Source organism: Carassius auratus, chromosome 19 (genome assembly GCF_003368295.1).
Source record: "Carassius auratus strain Wakin chromosome 19, ASM336829v1, whole genome shotgun sequence".
Lineage (NCBI taxonomy): Eukaryota > Metazoa > Chordata > Actinopteri > Cypriniformes > Cyprinidae > Carassius > Carassius auratus.
Genome location: NC_039261.1, coordinates 13,146,820 through 13,167,424, shown reverse-complemented (window position 1 = coordinate 13,167,424; position 20,605 = coordinate 13,146,820). Strand labels below are relative to the sequence as shown.

General features: G+C 38.6%; 2 protein-coding genes across 4 annotated transcripts in view; both read left to right on the top strand.

Moving 5' to 3' along the window:
- Window positions 1–8,512, top strand: part of pag1 (phosphoprotein membrane anchor with glycosphingolipid microdomains 1) — a 53,043-nt gene extending 44,531 nt beyond the window's left edge. Inside the window, exons 6-8 of the mRNA XM_026288996.1 lie at window positions 70–596; window positions 5,635–5,691; window positions 5,831–8,512. Coding sequence (XP_026144781.1) covers window positions 70–596; window positions 5,635–5,691; window positions 5,831–6,145 — 899 coding nt within the window. The 3' untranslated portion in view covers window positions 6,146–8,512. The remainder of the gene's footprint in view (window positions 1–69; window positions 597–5,634; window positions 5,692–5,830) is intronic.
- Window positions 8,513–11,002: 2,490 nt separating this feature from the next.
- Window positions 11,003–20,605, top strand: part of znf704 (zinc finger protein 704) — a 47,769-nt gene continuing 38,166 nt past the window's right edge. For 2 of the 3 annotated variants that reach the window (XM_026288993.1, XM_026288992.1), the window contains exons 1-2: window positions 11,004–11,581; window positions 15,930–16,159. In XM_026288993.1, coding sequence (XP_026144778.1) covers window positions 11,336–11,581; window positions 15,930–16,159 — 476 coding nt within the window. In that variant the 5' untranslated portion in view covers window positions 11,004–11,335. Of the gene's footprint in view, window positions 11,582–15,929; window positions 16,160–20,605 lie in introns of all 3 variants that reach the window. The other variant, XM_026288994.1, reaches the window with a different exon arrangement.

Here is a 20,605-nt window from a genome sequence, read left to right as displayed (position 1 = left end):
CTCATTGACACTGTCTGTAAACAACTACAGCAGGCAACTCACACTCTTTCAACTTACCTTTGTCCTCAGTACTAACGGACACAATGGACACAAGTCCCCAGCCTTCAGAAGACATGCTGTCCAGCCAATCAGAGATCAGATCCTCTAAGTATCACCAGGATCGGGAATTACCCAGCATTCCACCCACCGATACCCTCAAAGGAGCCATCGATACGCAAGCTCCCGCAGGAGAAGGCACGTATGAGGTGGTGAAGGACAGCGCCTCCCGTGATGTCAGTGTCGAGGACTGTCTATACGAGACGGTGAAAGAACTCAAGGACATTGGCCTTTCCAACGGTACACTAAGCCCAGAGGAACCATCTGCACCTCTTTTTAATGGCCACCCAAGCCCCGCTACACCAGACCACACCATGCTGCCCAATGGTGTGGAGTATGCCTCTGTCAACCTCAGCAAGAAGAGCCGCTACAGCACCGACATGGAGGCCAGGCGCTCGGCTGCCATTGTGAATTTCGAAGAGCCTGAGGATGAAAAACCACCTCCTGTACCAGACAAAGCTCTGGATGAGAATGAGAATCAGCAGATTCCGAATGGACAGGTGGGGCTACCAAACTCTCTTTCTTATGAAAGTACCATTGTTGTTGAGTTAACTTCTTTGCATGAATCCACATTATCGCAAGGCATAACATACCTGCACTTGTATCGCCTGGCAGATGCTGTACAGGCACTGGATTGTTTTGATGGTCAGTGCTACCGATACTTTAGAACAGTGGTTCCCAAGCTCCTGGAGGCCTCCCAAACACTGCATATTTTACATCTCTCCTTTGTCTGACACACCCTTTTCAGATCTTGGAGTCTCAACGAATGAGCTGATGATCTGAATCAGGTGTGTTTGATTAAGCAGACATGGAAAACCTGCGTTGTTGGGGGGGCCTCCAGGAACGTGGTTGAGAACCACTGCTTTAGAAGGACTAGGGCTGTGTTTTTGTTGTGTGTCGTGGGTTTCACGATAATGGACATGGAATGTCGACATATATGTAAAGTGATTGAAAGAACATAAAGAGGGAATCTCCAACGACAACTGGCATTGCTAGATTTCCTACAAGTGCCTGCACTTCAGCATCCAACTATTTATCACCTTTCTTCATACAGTACTTGCAAAATAAACTGACACAGGTGTTTACAGTATGTATACAAGGCATTTTAAATCATGGGATGTGAGTGCGTTGTCGAATGCGTCTGGCTAGGCGTCAGTGTCTACTGACATCACGGTAAGTACCAGTTGTACTGGTAAGACCCTGCTCCAGAGCAGGAGCTACTTTTGTCCTCGAAAAAGGCAGTCCAGTATAGGGTTGTGCTGATAGACGATTGTAGATTTCTCTGTCGATAATCAAGACGAAATTAGGCTCATTCTCCTATTAATGTATTACATTATAATAATAACCATTATTTTTATTAGGCTGCTTATTATAATTCAGCTATCAAACTGCCCAGCTATTTCACTTTATCCCCTCATTTCACACGCACACACATACACCGCGAGCGCAGGAGGATTAGAGCCTATAGTCACTGAAGTTGTCCGCTTTGACTCGGATAACTCGTTAAATCCATGAATTGATAGAGATAGAAAAGGCTGCTACACGGCATCGCGCTCTTCTCAAACATGAGAGATTAACTCTTTCTTGGCGTTACAAATAAAGTAAAGACGAAATATTAACAAGGCGGCAGAGCGAATTTATCATCCATAGTGGACCACTATTGATGATAAGTTCGCTCTGCCGCCTTGTTATTATTTTCATGCACTCCAAACTATAATGTGATGCATCGTTTCAGCCGTTACAAAGTCTCCATCCACAAACAGACGTACATTGTCTCCAGATATAAGGTATTTCATTGCACTTTAACAAGTTATCTGAACGGCCCATATATGTGCAATATTTTAAACGAGCCCTCACTAACTGAGTTTAATGCCACCGTTATGTTAGACGACTGCTCATTCTTGTTTCTGTGGCGGTGCGTCGGTCTCGTCATGAGGCACGCGGTCCGGAGCGCTGTATGACTGATGCATCAGTTCAATTAAACGTACTCCAAAATTATGAACTTACCTGTTTTAAATACTTTATATTTAACATGTTCATTTATGCCCAATATTAGTGTTAAACTGCTGGACTACTATTGATTTTCCCCGAACATTTAGAACATTTAGACTGATAACTTCCGTGCACAGATGCAGCAGATTTGTCACAGGATGCGAGATATTTTCTTTGAGCAAAAAAAAGTATTTTCGTAGCTTCGTAAAATTACCGTAGGCCCACTTATGTCGCATGGACTATTTTAACGATGTTCTTACTATGTTTCTGGACAGTGAACCTGTCAGTTGTGCTACTGTTTATGCAGGGTCAGAAAGCTCTCGGATTTCATTAGAAATATCTTAATTTGTGTTTTCTTAATTTTCTTCAGTAATCATTTTCTTAAGCAGGAGCAACTCCATCTCCTGCAGAGTGATGAGACCCTTTAACGTGTATAATCGAGAACAAGGTAATCTCAGAAACAAACCAAAAAGGAGCTGCACTAGCATTCTCCAGTGCCAGCTAAACGTAGAAACCGCAAGAAAATAGTAGAGAACAGTGTGTTTCCAGTTTAATTACAATGTTTTAGGTTGATGGTGATATACATACGTGCGCCTGTAGCATACAAATGAAGCCATCTGTAGAGGACAGCAGACAAGCTGCTGTTGCACCCACAGTAAATGTCTGCACACGGTGTAAGCATTCACTACAGCTACACACTACTGTCACCAGTCGAGGACGCCCTGCACCTCCTTTGTTCATCACTTCCCTCTTGCACTCTTGCTCTGTCAATCTCTCTCTTTTGCTCTAATGTTCACTCTCTCTCCTTTTGTTGTTCTCATTTAGTGTTTTTGCCCTGTATTTCTGTTTCCTTTGTCCTTGTACTCAAAAATCAATTATATGTCTTTTCAGACAAAAACAGCACTAGATTTCATGCTCAGCCAGATATCTACCCAAAACTGACCCATGCTTCTGTTGGTCTGAGAGGTTGACCTGAGAATATTTAGAAAGGCAATCAAATGTAATTAGTTGCATTACTTTAATAAAATAATTGAAATAGCTGCACTACTTATTGCATTTCAAATAGGGTAACCTGTAGTCTGTAACCAATTCGATTTCCAAAGTAACCTTCTCAACACTGAAAACGCATCAAAGTAATACAATTGCAATCAGGCAATTAGTATCCGCATTGGATATTTGTAAACAAAATAATTTTAGACGGATTGAGAAACAAAGTGTCTGATGGGACACAACATACATAGTAAGTACATGGGAATTGGATGTTCACTAACTAAACCAATCTGAATGCTACTAGTAAGCAATCAAGTTTTGTTTCGCATCATATTTGCCTAAAGTGAGTTTTAAAAACTTGCCAACCCTTGTTCTGATGTCAGTAGTTACTAATTCAAAACCAGCAGAGTTTAGAGGCCAATTTAGAGACAATTTTGCCCGACATTTCTGTAAATGTGTTTCCAGATCGTCCACTGGATTTGGCACTGGCCGTGTTGGCGCTTAAGGGTGGCACCCTTTGGGTTAAAGTGTCTCCTACAACACCATTGGTTTAAACTTGACACCTCAATCAATCCAAATCCCATTCGCTGTGGCCTGATGTAGACGTGTAATGGGGCTGCAGTGATTCATCTTATCGGTCACATGTGCGCATAAGGATCAGAGCGTTCCAGCTGTCTGACAGCTCACACTCATGATGAATGAGATGGCAGAGCATGTGTTTACAGGTAAATCAGTCTGTGTTTGATCAAGAGAATCATTCACTTAAAGCTGGGATGCCCTAACTGACAAGCGCATGTTGTAACACATGCACGCACATTGGACACATTGCCTCATTAGTTGGGACTGTGTGGACTGCACTGTATGTTTGGTTATTTGATGAAGGATGCAAGCCTGGCTTGCGCAGAGTGCCATGTGTGTCATTATGCATTGGTGCCACTGTCACTATGCTAGCGTGATGGACTGAGGGCAGCTGTCTTTGATAAACTGTGATTTCAGCACATCAACACTCAGAAGTCTCCTGCTGAAGGGAAGGACTTTTATTGTTAGCACTGATGCCTTGTCACAAGATGCGTGGGCACATGCTGACAGCTGTGTAAAGGCAAATACTAATCGACGCCACTGAGAGCAGCGCTACAGGCCGTCGCTTCACACCCGGGCCATGCTGTCAGCATCCTGTCAGTGTCAGAGTATGATCTAATGTGAACTAATGGGTGTTCAGCCTTTGGGGAATGTATGTGTTCAGTAAGAAGGGCACTGCAAACGGACCCACCAGTCATTGCATTCCACCTTAGTACTACGCAAAATTTGGCGAAAATAAATGACATTTCTTTTTGGGTGTAGTCAAAGTCCCTTTTAAGGAAAGTCAGTTCACTCTTCGGCCAAATTTGCAATGCCTCTAGGAAGCTATTTTGGAAATGCAAGATCAAATTCTAAGCTTGCGATTTCAAATCAGCAATAAAAACTGACATGAACTGTCCCATAAGTTTTGTTTCTTATGCTCAAATAGTGTTACAAAGCAATATATAGCAAATGTGCATGTGCAGTCCTGTGCAGATTGTTTTTATGGGAACTGGAGCTTCTAACAATAATTGCTATGATGCAATGACTTTATTTTTTTTTTTGAAGTTTTGACAGGGCATGAGATGCAACTGTAATGTAACAGTTAAGTAAATGTTAAATTGTATACATTTATTTTCATATGAAATATTATCAATAAATTGTAATTTATTTCACTAAGAATAAATGTTATTTAATATATATATATATATATATAGTGTATGTAGTGTATGTGTCTGTAATGATGTCATCACACAAAAACCTGAGTCTGTGTGACATTGCAGTGTGTTTTAAATGCTTCCGATGATTATTCATTTCTTATATGGGCAAATCAATGGACGAGACACTTTAATTAATATAGAGGGCTGGATAGAGACAAAGGCAAGAGTGAATTAGCAGATGAGCCCTATTGTAAGAGACATTTGTTAGTTGTGATGAGGTCAGGGGTGTTTTCGCGGAGCCACACGTATGGGCTATTAAATTAATTGCTTTGCTAATTAAACCAATATCAAAGCACATCTGGCGAGTCCCTGATGCACATTCTGCGCAATCATATCAAAGCAAAGCACACCTCAAGTTCACAGGGTGAGATGACTTCATCAAAACAGGCTTGAAATTTTGGCATAAAAACATCTAAGGATTAATCTTGAATGGCTTATAGCGTATTTCCTGCTTAACTGTAATCTGTCTGTCAGTGAGGTGACTGTGACAGGGATTGATATTCTTCTCCAACAGCCAAGGTGTCTGCTATTGATCTTCTGTAGGATTTACTTTGTTAATTAATGCCTCAGTTATTGATTCTCTTTGTAAATATATAACCTCTCTTGCTAGGAGAGGAACTGTACATTTGATTTTCAATCAGTAACTCTTTAAGTAATGAATGAGCGGCTTCTGATTGCATCAATCAGTTTTTGACACTAGCATGTGTCAGCTAAAGTGAGCCATTTCCTATATGAAGCGTTTTAAACTAATGGTCTTGTTTTAATCATTTTCCAACAGTTACAATCACCACTGACAACTCCAGAGCTTCAGGACAGCGTGTCTCCGGACAGTGAGGTAGGCTCAGCATAAGCATCTTGTAAAGACCAACTTGGAGTCTTTTTGATATAATTAATCATATTTGCATATTAATATTGCGCTGAACCAAGTCTGTGGAGTAAAGATGTCTTATTCTCTGATGCATTTCCAATTCCAGTTATCAGATATGTACTCCAAGGTAGTGAAGAATTCTATAAAGGAAGCTGAAAATGACTACAGCAGCATTGGAGACATCAAGGGAATGGTGCCGGAGTCGACTTCCAGTGATCTTTACGCCACGGTTGGGGATGAATACCCAATAGCTTTTTGCTCCCAGCCTCCAGAGGGCCTTACAGAGAATACAGACCCTGGGTACGAGACCATCAAGATCTCCAAAGCATCTGAAGAGGCTCATCAGGGCAATGGGATAGTGGAACCTGACTACGAGAGTGTGGGGGAACTGGGTCTCAATGGGGAGATCTCCCGTCTCTGACCACTCAACTAATGGACTGTGGACACTGAGAGATGACTTCTCTGAGGTTCAGAAGTGGAAGTTGGGGTGGTATCGTGTGTATAATGCACTTAACCTTGAATGTTTTTGAACATAGCATTTATGCAGCGCATTGTTTTCGAATATTACAAATGAAAGAGTTCATTCAGACCCGTGAGCCAGCACAGGAAATGAAACACTCTAGAGTTTCTCAGAAGAGGGTTTGTTGTGCTATTCATCTATATTTGGGTGCCACAAACCCAAGTTGGCCCTTAGGTGTCCCTCATTAGGCATTATTTATGATGGATATGTTCCCACCACTTTGCCAATTTTGTCCACACACATTATGAAATAGCTTGCAGTAGGGATGCATCTAATAGATTTGTTGAGCTGGAGTTTTCAGTGCATTTGTTATTTTTAATGTTTTCTGGGCAGTTGATGTGGGCAACGATGACTGTTGCTCTCTAATACACACGCCGGCTCTAATCACTTTCCACGGCTTGTTCCCGTTCTAGTGAAACCACAAAACAAAATGCTAACAAATGTGTCCCCACTACTGATATCCACTAATGTACAGCTGTAATTAAGGTTTATTAAAATAAAGAGTTACATTAGGGCGAATTGGAGCCTGAAACCACTTATACACAAAGGAATACTTTTTGCTAGACCAAAGATTAAACATTTACACATGTATAAATATTAAGCAAGAATAACTGCTGCATTGCGAACATAGCAACACAAATGTGACTGAAATTAGTTTAAATGATAACGTATAATGCTAATGTTATTTCAGATTTTATATAAAATATGCTACTTCACACGGGAACTGTACATCACTTATCAGAATAGCAAAAGATCATGTTTAATTATGTTTGCATATCCTAATTAATATACACGAGCGAAGCCTTCGCCGTTTTGTGACATAATAAGCAGCTGTGTAACCCCCTTCCCAAGTTTTCCCCACTTTTTAAAACAAAGTGACGCCAATGGCTGTGCTCTTATGAGAAATATTTTATTCATAATGTGTACTAGTAGTTTCCTTGTGTTTGCACGCTGCACCTGCTGTGACCTCCACTCTGCCTGCCTGTTTTCACGTGATACTAGTAGAGCAACTGACAGAGCTGTGTCCTTATATAACCCCAAGAAGAGAACCAATCAGATCGAGTCAACAGTAGACCTCTCAGCTCAGTCTATTAAGGAACTACACTCATTTTAATCATTCAGAACAGCTGGCGCATTTACTTTCACAAGTAGTAAGCAAGCGATGTTCACATAAGGCATATCAAAATATAAAAGAAGATCGTTTAAATGTTGCCATCATTCTGAGCCATTTAAAATGTTTTATATTTAGTGTCAAATCGCAGGCTCTGGTGAGGAAGTGACCTTTTAGGTACGCAAAGTTAAGCACACTCATTTATGAGTGTACTAAAAGGGTTTTAATGAAAAGTTGGCTATTTATTGCTGGTGTGAATTCACATCCTTTCAGTTGTTCACTTATTGCCATTTGTGATGTAATTGAGCTATGTTATCAATATGTATGTGTGTGTGTTTTTTTTATTTACACAGATGTATTGATTGAGTATCAGATATATTATATATTTCAGATATTGTTTGGTTTTTACATGTAATAGGTACGCAACATTTCAAAAGACTGAAAAGCACAGGAGAAAAGAGACATGGTACTGCCACACTGCAGCTTTGCCTGGCAGCTTATGTGCTTTATTATCAGGTATGCATTTAGCTGCTTTTACAAACATGTAGCAGTATAATCAAAAAAGCATAGCACATCCAGACGCTGCATGGGGCAACTTCATGCCAAGAGACACTTGTAAATATTAAAAAACTATTATGATCTATTAAATTATGTCAATGTTTAAGAATAGTTCTGTAATAATTGGCAGCAGCTCTCAAATGACAGCACGTTGGACTTTTATAGTTTGTTTGTATTGAGGAACTAATTAAACTTTAAGAGTCATTGGAATATATGCTGTTTTCTAGATACATTTTTAAGTAAAGAAAGTTTAATGGAGGTTTATTAACATTTAAAAGGGTAATAACAGGAATTTGTATTTCTTTGGAGTTCTTTAGCACTATTTAAAATCTGAGGTTTAATTAAGGACTGTGGATGGAGTCAAAATGTTGTCTGTGTTTGCTTGTAATGGTACGTCGTGTTGGTACAGGTTCCACATACTTGCAAGAATATTCTTGTTTTATTTAATATCATGGTGAAACATTGAACATTTGGTTTCTCCCTCTAACCAAATTTTGTGTATTAAGTTGTAAATAAGATTGAATTTGACATTTATTTCATCATAATCATATTGTGGTATTTGCTTAAATAAACAATATAGTCATGCTGGACTAATGATATAATGTGTGTACATGTTTATTTATTTTATATATATATATATATATACACACACACACCGGTAATAGCATCATTGCATCAGGGCAATCTTAAAACAAGGAATTACATTTCTACAGGCTTAGTGCACAAAAGCACAATAGTCTCTTGATATTTAATCTGCCAAATAAATCCTGATAAACTAAGTTCTGAAGTGTAGAAAAACAACCTTTGATAAGGCGGTTTTATTATCATGTCAGTGCACTGGTATTAGGGGACTTAAGAACATATTTCACTGTCCAGCCAGGTATTGCGCCGCAGAATAAATGGCTGCCCACTGCTCCGGGTGTGTGCTCACAGTGTGTGTGTGTGTGTTCACTGCTCTGTGTGTGTGCATTTCGGATGGGTTAAATGCAGAGCACAAATTCTGAGTATGGGTCACCATACTTGGCTGAATGTCACTTCACTTTCACTTTCACTTTATTGATTGCAACACAAATTTTCAATGCAAGTACTCCATAAGGGAGCGGCAGCAATCAAGGACATTGAATTTATTATTATTTATTTTTTTTTTTTTACTTTATAAAGATCATATGTTTGTTAAAAGATTAAATATTTTCAGCCATGCCTTGAGGGGTTATTCCTATAGACAGTTTGTTACAAGCAAATCATGCCCACAAGCACACAGTAATTATATTATACTTTAAGAGGCTGCGAGAAGTGCGGTTCTTTAATCAATGCTACAATCAATTCAGAACTCACCCTGACAAGCATATACAACATGCACATGTTTGTGCTTAACCATTCACAGAGGTAAATATTTTATATAATGCACACAAGTATGTGGATTACTTTAAAATGTAATTGATGCAAATTACACACTTAAAACTGTAATAACATAATCTCTAAATCACTATGCTTCATCTACTGCTATTATTTCTACTACTTTGACTAAAAAACTAAACTTTTATCAGCAACAGAAAAAATATATTTATTACTGCATGTTTTAAATGAAAAACAAAATCTACGTATTTATTACTAGTAATTTCATAATTTTATCATGTGATGATAAATTTTAGGGGAATTAAGAACATATTTCACTGTCCAGCCAGGTATTGATTGAATCTGTGGTCAAAGCAACAGCAACACAAATTTTCAGTGGAGAGGAGTTGTGAAAGGCAGTGAAGCGGTGACAACATGTAGAAAGTATAGATAACATAATACACACATTTACACTATACACTTTATTTATTTTTACCGTAAGACCATTTGTCTGACTTCCAGTCTCAACTACATCCAGCTATTTTTAGCTGTGCAAAACAGCTCTTTTTGCTGCTTTATGTTGCAAATTGGTTTGTCTCTTCATTTTATTTAAATGTATAATCTTAATTATGAACAAATTTGTAGTCCAAACAGTTTACTGTTTACTGAACTTTGATATTCTTCTCGTTATTTCCCAACGGCAGCTAATGAACCGTAAATCTCGCAAACTAACAAAAAACGGCTTACGTACGTATTGAAGAATAAGGTATATATAAAGTATAATTTTCTAAAAAGGCCGCTAGTACATTTAAAATCATTTAAGCATGCTTTGAATGTATAGTGCAGCCAGAAATAATCAATATGTTAGTAGTGAGACAGGCTGTTATCTTGTGTTCTATGGAAGGAAGAAAGACAGGTTTGGAACAACACGAGGATGACTAACAGATGATAAGATCCTATTTGGGTGAACTACCCCTTTAAGACGTCAAAAATAGAAACATGTCAACAGCACTTCCTTCCTCAAAATAACAAATAACGTTTAAATATTTGCATTAAGGTCAGAGTCGGACAAGATTATGTTTTGATATGTGACGAGTATTTGAGTGATTTTCCCTAAAGTTATTCTACTAACGTTACTGACAGGTCCCTCCACAGAGGTCCCTTGGGGGGAATCCCTGCCGCCTGTCAATCATTCTAGACGGGTCACACACAGACGCCTGTGACCCTGCTTTCCCGGGATATTATCATCACTGTTATTACTTATTAATATTATGAACATTGACCGGCCTTCCTAATTAATAACTACTCAAAGACTTTCCTCTTGCCATCCGTGCGTCACTGTTTTAATCGCAGCAGCGCCCGTCGCTTGTGTTTGGAGGGAATCTGCAGGAGAGAACGAGCTCGAGCGACTGGAGGAGTGTGTGCCGCCAGCCAATCAGAACGCACACTGGCTGCGCGAGCGCACATGTTTACAGGCGACATTCCGCCGGTAGAGCCAGTGGCTCTAAAAAACCCGGATGGATTTCTCGGAATGGAGTCTTTCTCACACAAAACCGGATTTACGGCGATACGGGGTCAAAACTAGATATTAAAACAGCACCCTCGGCACTGAAGACGCTCATTTATACTATAATATCAATTAAATTTATGTTAGTCTGTTCCTCGGCGATTTATCACATAAATTCCCGCTGTGTGTATTGTGAAAAATACATCGTGTTTATCGATCCAAAAATACGTGCCGCGCCGTGTTTTACCACAACCCGTCAGCTTTAAGGGAACGGCAAGCAAAACAAACAGGTCGACAGAAGAAAGATATCGGTTGCCGGTCGGTGTTTCGGTCAGACGGACAGAGAGCTTATCAAGCGTAGCTCATTTGCATTTTGTGACGGTTCACTGCTCGCGCCGGTGAAATATGTGGATGCGGTGCAGATCTGTGGTAATGTTGTCGTATTATTCGCATGTTCGGCCCGTTATGACGGTCAGTCCGTTTGGGTTTTGTCAGTGTGACATTTCTAGTTGTTAAAGCGACATTGTCGTGCAAAGATATAAGTATTTTTTATTTGCGCGTTTCATTGCTATAATCAACTATGCATACGCGGCGGCTGGTGAAGCGCTCGGTCATTGGCAGCCGCGTGTACGCACCGGGTTTAACGGGAGACGCGGCTCCGCTCACGGGAGTGATCCAGGCTGTCAAACAAGACAACAGAGATGCTTCGACCGGCCATCGGCGCAACGTGTACACGGTGCTCATGCAAGACGGGAGCCTGAAAGACTACTCCGAGGAAGAAATCGCACAGATGACTGCGAAAGCGCCGCTGAAGTCGAGCTTGAAGGTGTGTGTGTGTGGTCAGCTGGGCTTGTTGTTGTTTACAGTTTTGTTTACAGTGCATCGAGAGATTGTTTGTTTTGAACGTGTGAGAATTGGCTCTATATTGCAGTAATGATGCTGATGCTACTGGGGAGCCGTTGGCACCTCAAATGAATCATTTTGGGGTCAAATTTATTTTTTAGTTGCAAAATTCTACACTTGCTTGATACAAATGTTCGTTCAGAATCGCCGGTTTCCATGCTCACCATCTAGTGCATTAAACCCTTACACTTTTGGTCTCTCCATTGTTGGGCTGGAACAAATGTGCAAAAGACTGTGAAGTGCATATGAATTTAAAATGTACTTTGCATATCTATACTTTTTAACTTTCTAACGTTTACTGTGCTGTGGTGAAGGGTCTAACAAAAAGAAAATGGTGCTTTGGTCCCAAAAAATGCTAAAATGATTTGTGTGTGTGTGTATGTATATATATATATATATATATATATATATATATATATATATATATATATATATATATATATATATTAGGTTTATTTAGTATAACCATGTTTGAAATGTCACTTCTATCTGTATTTATGTAATATAAATATCACGGTATTTTTTTTGGAAATATTTAGGTGTGTGTGTGTGGGGTGTCATCAGATTTACCTTAACCTTAGCCTTAAATCTTATTTTTCTTGTAACATACTGATTTTTTATTTATTAATGACTCGCGTTCGAGGGAGTCATTTGTGAACCCAGTGACGGCTCTGAATGATTCACTATATTACTCAAATCGCTCGTGAGCTCAACTCTTCTGCTTCGTGAATCTTTTTGCTAAAAAGAACCGGTTCATAGGAGTCACTTTTTCGAGAGTCGGTCATCTCGCGCGGTGTTCATTGCATTCAGCGAACAGAAAGATGCAAAATAGCGGTGCTGGAAACACTGTAAACTGATGTAATTAAACTATCGCACAATCGCGTGATGAAATGTGTCTAAACCACATATAGACAAACAAAGTTTCCCCGACCTAGTAGATTAAAATTATTGTCGTAAATAAGACTTGTTTTGTTTCATTTGTGGCCGTTTTAGTCGAGGTCTGTAGCTATGCAGGGCTGTGTAAGCCACTGTTTATCTGAGTTCAGTGGGTGGATAACCGTGGCAAACAAACACGCTCTGCAGCATTCACGCGCCAACAGAAGCATCTGTGCGCGCGCGCGTACAACAGCCTCCATCTCTCCTCTGCAACCGGCTCATTCTCAGTGCTGTTTTAGTGTGTTTTCGACATTCATTGCTAGTACATTCATCGTGTTTGTATGACTATGTCTTGTTTGATTTTTAGTTAATGCTCAGCTCAAGCTCATTTTATTCACTGGACTCCGCATGATTGCACACAAGGTTGAGTGCGTTGCTTGCACGTAATTGCAAAATACAAAGGGTTTTATATAATGACCTAATTGCAGTCATCAAGTTAAACAGCCTGAGGTGCCATATCAAAACAAAGAGGGTCAAAATGACAAGAACGGCACCAGCTCTATTTCATTATTTTACAGTAAGAGCTGCAAGACTTTGATTTGTAGGTTTTGCATGGAAATAATTAAAATTAATTAGAATAAATAACCTAATACATAATACCTAAAATCTGCATGCTTTATTTGCATACACGTTTTATTTGTTTACTGGTCTACATTCAGTGTTTGTATGTGCTTGTTTTTGGCAAGTATGGCAACTGATATGCTTCAGTGTTTTTGTAATCTGCACTACCAATCAGACATCCATTTAATTTTTATTCAGTGCCACTATTTATTCGAGCAGCTATTATATACGTCATGTTCTATGTTAACATATGATGGGGAAAAAGTTAAGATGTAAGCAATGCAAGCAAGGAGGGATGTGAAACTAAAGTGAGGGCTAATGGTCCCGGAGCAGCTGCTCCATAAAGGCAAGCAAAACGGAGCTCTACAGAGGGTCATGCTCATAGAATCTGGGGCTTTGGCAAGGCGCCTGGATTCCCAAACGAGTGCCATTCGGCTTGGGGGAATGCCACTTGTTGACTTCGTAGTAAGGAGGGGCTTGCGTTAAGTGCGTTACAGTGTGGCATTTCCAGACAAAGGCGGACTGGATTGTTTTTGTTCCCCTGTTGTTTCCACTGCTTAATATCAAAATTTAATTAACACACAAGGACTGTCTAACAGTTTAACTCTTTATGCACCAAGGCTTTGTTGCTGGTTTACATTTTATTCACATGAAATGGTTGATTATTTGGTCATAATAGATGCAAGCTTTAAACATTTTTGTTATGATTTAACGAAATGCATCATAATTCTTTTAACAGGGGATCTCTCAAACCTTAAAGTGCTGCATCTCACATGTGAACATTGTGTGTTGGTTTTTCTCGTGAATATTCAAAAATAAATAAATAATTTGTAGATAATTAATTTCGAGTGCTCATCTGTGTGCATCCGGCTCTCAAATCTAATTAATGCTGTTATTAGATCAGTCAAGATCTGTTTAAATCGATTAAAATCCTCTTACTCCTCTTAGCAAAAATAAGATCTCATTTGAATAGTTTGACTGGCACATGAATTGTGACCCATATTTGATCAGTTTGGAGTGTGCTCCACATGAGGTGAGAAAGCTGTGGTCGTTAAAAAAAAACAAGCACACAAAGCAAGGGTGTGTGTTTTTATCTTGAGAGAGAAAGACTTAATAGTGTGTGAAATTTAAATTTGAACTTGTCAGCTGTGCAGTTTTGATTTGACGCTTGAAAGTCTTGCACAACATGATACCGCTTTAACAAATCTGTTCATCTCATGAAAATATGCCAAAGCCTGGCATTCACCTTGTTCAGGAAATAGCATTATTCCTGCCATAAGGGAGGTTTAAAGAAAGAGTTAACCCCAAAAAATGAATATTCTGTCAGCAGCATTCACTCTTTTATTCTGTTTTTCAATGAAGCACCATTAGTAAAACTGTGCCTGATACAGATACTAAGGTGATGAATTTCAGATATTGCATTTCTACATTACGCATAAAAAAATAAATTAAAAAAAGCACACTTAAATCATACATTTTAAATGCCTGAAGTGAATTTAGACATCACTACATTATAATGGATATTTATTTTGAGATTTGCTATATTTAATTTTACAGTTTTATTAAATGTAAAGTTTTAAGTGAGTGTTAGATAACACCAACTTGAAAACCAAGAAAAAATATATTCATAATTACATATCCAATGTTATAATCAATAATATGAATATCTAATACATATAAAAAAATCTCTAATATTGGCTGAAAACCTATTGTGCGTTCCTAGCTTTTCACCCAGAGCTTATTGTTTGGCTGCAGAGGAATATCATGCACAAGTAATATAGACCATGTTTGGGATACATTTTAGTATTAATTTTAAAGCTTAAAAGCATAATCATCATTTATTGTTATTGCATGGAAAAGAGCAGCGAGCACATTTTCCAAAATTTCTTCTTTTGCATCCACAGAAGAAAGAAAGTCATACGGGTTTGGAATAACATGAAAATTAGTAAATAATGACAGTATGCACATAAATAAAAATAAACTCTATTAAAATACCACACTTCACTACTAGTGAGGTAAAATTCAGTTTAGGATGTTGTTTTATTTACCATTTTAGCAGTTATCAGCTGAGTTTCTTGGACCAGTATTGAGGCAGGTATCTAGGTAGCCATCCATTTTTATTTTAACTTCATTATAGCTTGTAAAGTCACAGCTACTCAAAGCCCAGCATGATGGGTGTTTACTCTCTCCTCAGTCCAACTAATCGTGTTACGGTAAGATAATGATCTGGATTGCACGCCGCTCACTGTTAGATCACGCTCTCCGTTGGTGCATACAGTGATGTACGTCGTCTTGGCCCCTGTTTGCCCTTTCTGTAGCATGCGGTTTAGTGTACCGCAGCTTTAGTCACAGTGCAATAGAAAAGTCTACGGCTGCTGTGCAGATGAGACGTGCAAGAGGAAAAGCTGCTCGTCTTTGCATTAGTGTGGTCACGGATGGTGGCTTGTTGCGCTAAGGGGGGAAATGGCAGAGCGAGGGGGATTTATTTTTCTTTTGTCAGCAACACAGATATCTTATAAACAAACGAGCCTGCAGATGAGCGAATAGTATTTCTCTATCCAAAACATTGTTCAGGTGTTTGTATTGACCGGTGCATTAATTACCAACAGCTTAAATACAGCCTAATGTTCCATGAATGCAAGCAAACAAGCCTCACGACAGGGGTCTATAACATTAAAGGCCCGTAGGTGTAAATAGGGCTGCATTGACAGGAGCCACGTGGAGAGACTATTAACACAGTTAAGACTGAAGAAACTGGTTTTTTTTTTCTGCAGAGCACCTGTAATGGTGGCCAGCGGGATGGGCCCACACAGGGCCAGAATGGGGGCGTGCAAAGAGGAGAGTTGCCCTCCCTCAGCCCGGAGAGCACAGAGGAGCCAAGGGTGCTGGAGCACAAGCGATCGGGCCGAGTGCTAGAGCCAGAGAAAGATCACACCCGCTCGGTTTCTCTGCTGGAACAAAAACGCAAGGTGGTCTCTTCCAGCATCGACGTACCACAAGCCAGGTAAGGATGAGCGCCCCCTACAGGCACAGATGAGAACTGAAGGAATGATGTGTTATTGTTTATTTCATTTTTCATTATTTTAATAAATAAGAACTAGACTGTAGTGCAGGTAAGATGTTGGTTTTGATTATGTTTGCTTTTTCAGAATTGAATGAAATATTTTCCCCTATGCATATTAAAAGTATAAAAAAGATTAACTGTGAGTCATATGGCGGTCAAGGTTCCCAAACCTTCTGCCGTTAGTCTGAAGGTCTGGTTATGTGAAACTAATTGTAGTATATATTCCACTGTTTAAATGTTTGGGGTCAGTAAAATTGTAATGTTTTTTTAAATAAGTTTCTTATGCTCACCAAGGATGCATTTAGTTGATCAAAAATATTATTATAATGTGGAATATTATTACAATTTAAAATAAATGTTCTCTGTTTTTATATATTTTAAAATGCAATTAATTATTGTGATGACCAAGCTGAATTTTCAGCATTAATTATACTTTAATTGTATTTGTTATTTTAATTTGAAAATGTTATTGTAATTTACTGTTATATATTCATTACATAATGCACTTAAGTGAAACGAAGACCACCAGTATATTGACACAAGCTTGTTTGTGGTTTGTGAATCCTGTGGTCTAAACGCTTTATAGCATTTGCACTTTTTTTTCTGACACCTCTATCATGCAGAACTACAAAAACATTGAGAAAGCTGTTTTCCTTTGTTTGTCCAAAGTAATTTGAGGCATGTTTTGATACACAAACATAGTCTTTTTAGTGTGACTTTTTAGATCCTAAAAATCAATTGGCAATTCAATTGACATGAAGCATCTGCTGTCTGATAGCTCTATTACAACACTGAGGCCTGATATCGACTCAATATTTATTTGTTGATGAATTATTGATCTCAATTTCTATTCTATTCATCCATCAGGGGGAAAAAAAATCTCATTGAGCAATGAATTTATTTTATGGCTGAGAAAGATGTTTGTGATTTCCGTCTGCGTTAATTGGCCTTGCACGTTTGATTTGCTATAGGTTGACTACCGATGTCCCTAGGTGTTGTATTGATCCCCTCAGTGGTGCTCCATTTATGAAGCTCATTATTTTTAATGCTAATAGAAAAAGGCGATTAATCCTACATGTACAACAAATTATGTTTGTCCCTCTACCTCTACATATTGAGAGATTGCACTGCTGGCTGTGCTGTGGTGCTATACAATTAGTTTTTGGAACAGATTATTAATATTAACATGACACAAAATAACATCAACTTCCAATTTATATATAAAAAGAAAAATTTCATATTCTTGGATCATGTCACACTAAAGACTAGATAAAGGGCTGCTGAAAATTCAGCTTTGCATCACAGGAATAAATTACACTTTAAAATATATTACCATGTAAGTTATTGTAAATGTAATACAAATTTCATAGTATTATTGTTTTTACATAAATTTAGTGAATTTAGTGAATTTAGTAAATTTATGAATTGCTCTAGGCAGAGCAATTCATCATGATTGAACCCATTTTTAGATTTGTGTGCATGAGTTAATTCAATCTCACAGTGCGTGTAACCATGTTTGCTCATATATTTTCTTTTCTGTGTTTCTTTTGGACAACTCAAACCTCAAAACGTGTACGCTGAGCTCTGAGGTATATTATTAATCACGATTCTGGACATGAAGCAGCCACAAGTTTAAATATCTCAAAATAATTATGGTGCCTTTCTGTTGGCAGGGCCAGTCAGTTTAGACAAACACAGACAAAGTTCTGGATCGTGTGCTTTAGTTTCTTCTGCATTTCTCAGCTCCAGGATAGTTGATCAATCCATTGTGGCAAACTAGCTGGAGAATTAGCTTCACTGTTATTGTGTATAGTGTTTCCAACATGTCAAAATCAATATATAGAGTCTTGCGATGAATGATTTTTAGAAAGCGCCAGAGAAGACCATTAGATTCCATAGGCCAAGAGTCTATTGTATGAAATCACATGAGCGCCATGCACTTAATCACATTAACAAAAAGAAGACACTTAGACCAAAAAAAGGTTAGATATAGGTTCGACTACCTTGTGTTTAAATTCAGGAGGAAGTATGGGCGTCCTTACTCTGAAATTGTGATTGATTGTCACTGGTCTGCCTAAATGGGAAATGGTGACACATAAGGAAGAGAATGGAACAATTAAGACTAAACTGTTGTGAGGAAGGTGATCCAGATACTTGATTGTGATTGGAGACCAGGTTGCATGCTCTTGAAGTTGTGATTGCAAACAGCAGTGACCTAGATGCAGTAACACTTTAATATCACAGGACTGGAGCTTGTAAGTAGCCACTTGGTTTGTGTTCAATCAGTGTACAATAGAGTGTGTGCTGGGGTTTGTTTGGTGACCTGCAGGTCCAGGGGGGGTGAAGGGGGCCACACGTTTCCCATCTCACGTCAGCTGTTTCAGCATTCATTATTGGATGGTGAATAGCTTAGTTCATCATATTTGTTTACAGAGTTCCACCACAAGCATTCTGTGACTTGTATATTAGTTGACCCAACATGATTACTGACCTCTCTTTCCCCCACCAGCTTTGCTGAAAGAGTGGTTTATTAAAAGATTGAGAAATGCTGTATGTGGAAACCATTTTGGTTCCTCTTTCTATTAGTTTACAACATAAATCTACAGCAGCTTTATATTTTTTCTATGGCAGGAAATAACCTATTTGAACAAGAACAGTTTGACTTTTAATGTTGCAGGCCTCCATCAGACTAATTGTGAGCAGGAAATGAATAATGGTGTGTGTACTGGTATATTTGGTTTATGAGGACACAAATGTGTATAATTACATGGGTACTACAATGTAAACATGGTTTATGAGGAAACTTCCTGTGTCCCCATAAAACACAAGGCTTAAAAAACATACAAAACTGTGTCTTATGGAATTAGAAAATTGGCAGTAGTTTTCTGTGAGGGGTAGGTTTAGGTTTAGGGTTGGTGTGGGGCGATAGAAAATACAGTTTGTCCAGTTTAAAAAGCATTATGCCTATGGAAAGGGCCTGTAAACCACAAATGCAAGTATGTGTGTGTGTGTAGAATTGTGTAAAAGCAACATTAGTTGCTTTAGAATAATAGTTCAGCCAAAAAAAAAAAAAGAGAAAGATTATAGACAATATTACTTAATTATCACTAATAATCACTATTTTCCAGTAGTCATGCACCAAAATGAAAATTTTGGACACGCTGGGCTGGAAAACAACAAAATAATTATTTAAAATTAGACTTTCCTACACGTTTCTTACACAAACACATTGATTCTCTTCAGAAAACCACCCAGAGCCACTTGGTGCACTTTTTCTGATGGCTGGATGCACTTTTTCTGGCTTCAAAATCTCGAGCACAATTCACTGCAATTATAAAGCTTGGAAGAGCAAGGACATTTTTTTAACATAACTCTGATTGTATTCATCTGAAAGAAGAAAGTGATACACACCTAGGGTGGCTTTAGAGTGAGTAAATCATGGGTTAATTTTAATTTTTGGTGTTTTTTTAAGTGTGTTATCAAGGTTACATGTTTGAACATTGAAAATAAGAGATTTGTAATCGTGAATCATTGTTTATGAATCTTGAAATATAGGTTATATTCACCTGTGGGAGACTGCAAGAGAGACAGTGGTCAGGAAACCACATTGGAGGATTCTCCAAATAAACCTATTGCTCTGAGAGCTCAATCCCCTGATGAATGCAACCAAATTACTAAGTTTCTTATAACATCTCATATAGCCATATTGCTTGAAATATGGGTGTAACCTTTGTTATAGCTTTTTTTTTCTTTAACAAGTCCCCCCCCCCTGTTGATTCAGTGTCGCGGTGTGCTGTATCAAAGTGGTGGGTGGATAAACCGAGGAGGGGGCTGATCTGGTTAAACAGTATGCTTTCTCAGTAGAGCAGCTTTACTGGCTGCCAAAGAAAACAAGTTCCCTCAGAAGCGGATGGTGGTTGGCCTGCAACTTTAGAGAGCATGTGATTACCATCTGAAAAGCGCCACTCTTTGCAAAAGCTGGAGTTCTGCAATGCTGGATTTTTTCCAGCACTCTCACAGCAAACAACACCACGCCTGGTGTTGGTCCTGACTGTCTTATCAGTCTGGACAGAGTGTTGTTTTCCTTTTTTCAGACTTCCATGAACTTCAGGATGATTCAAACAATAGTTCCATTCCTACTTGATTGGCTCGACCTGCAGTAAACTACAAAATAAATGCCTGAATGTGTGCCATCCCAAAAGAATGAAAGAATCCACTGTGTTAAAATGGGATGTGGTTGTTTTAGGAGTCAGTGAAAGAAGGGTATAAACTCGCTGTTCCTAGAAGCATGCAATAAAAATAGAATGACATAACATGTAGACAGAAAGGGCATTTTTTTTTAGCTCCATATTCTCCTATATGCGTTAAAACTAATGAACAAAAACA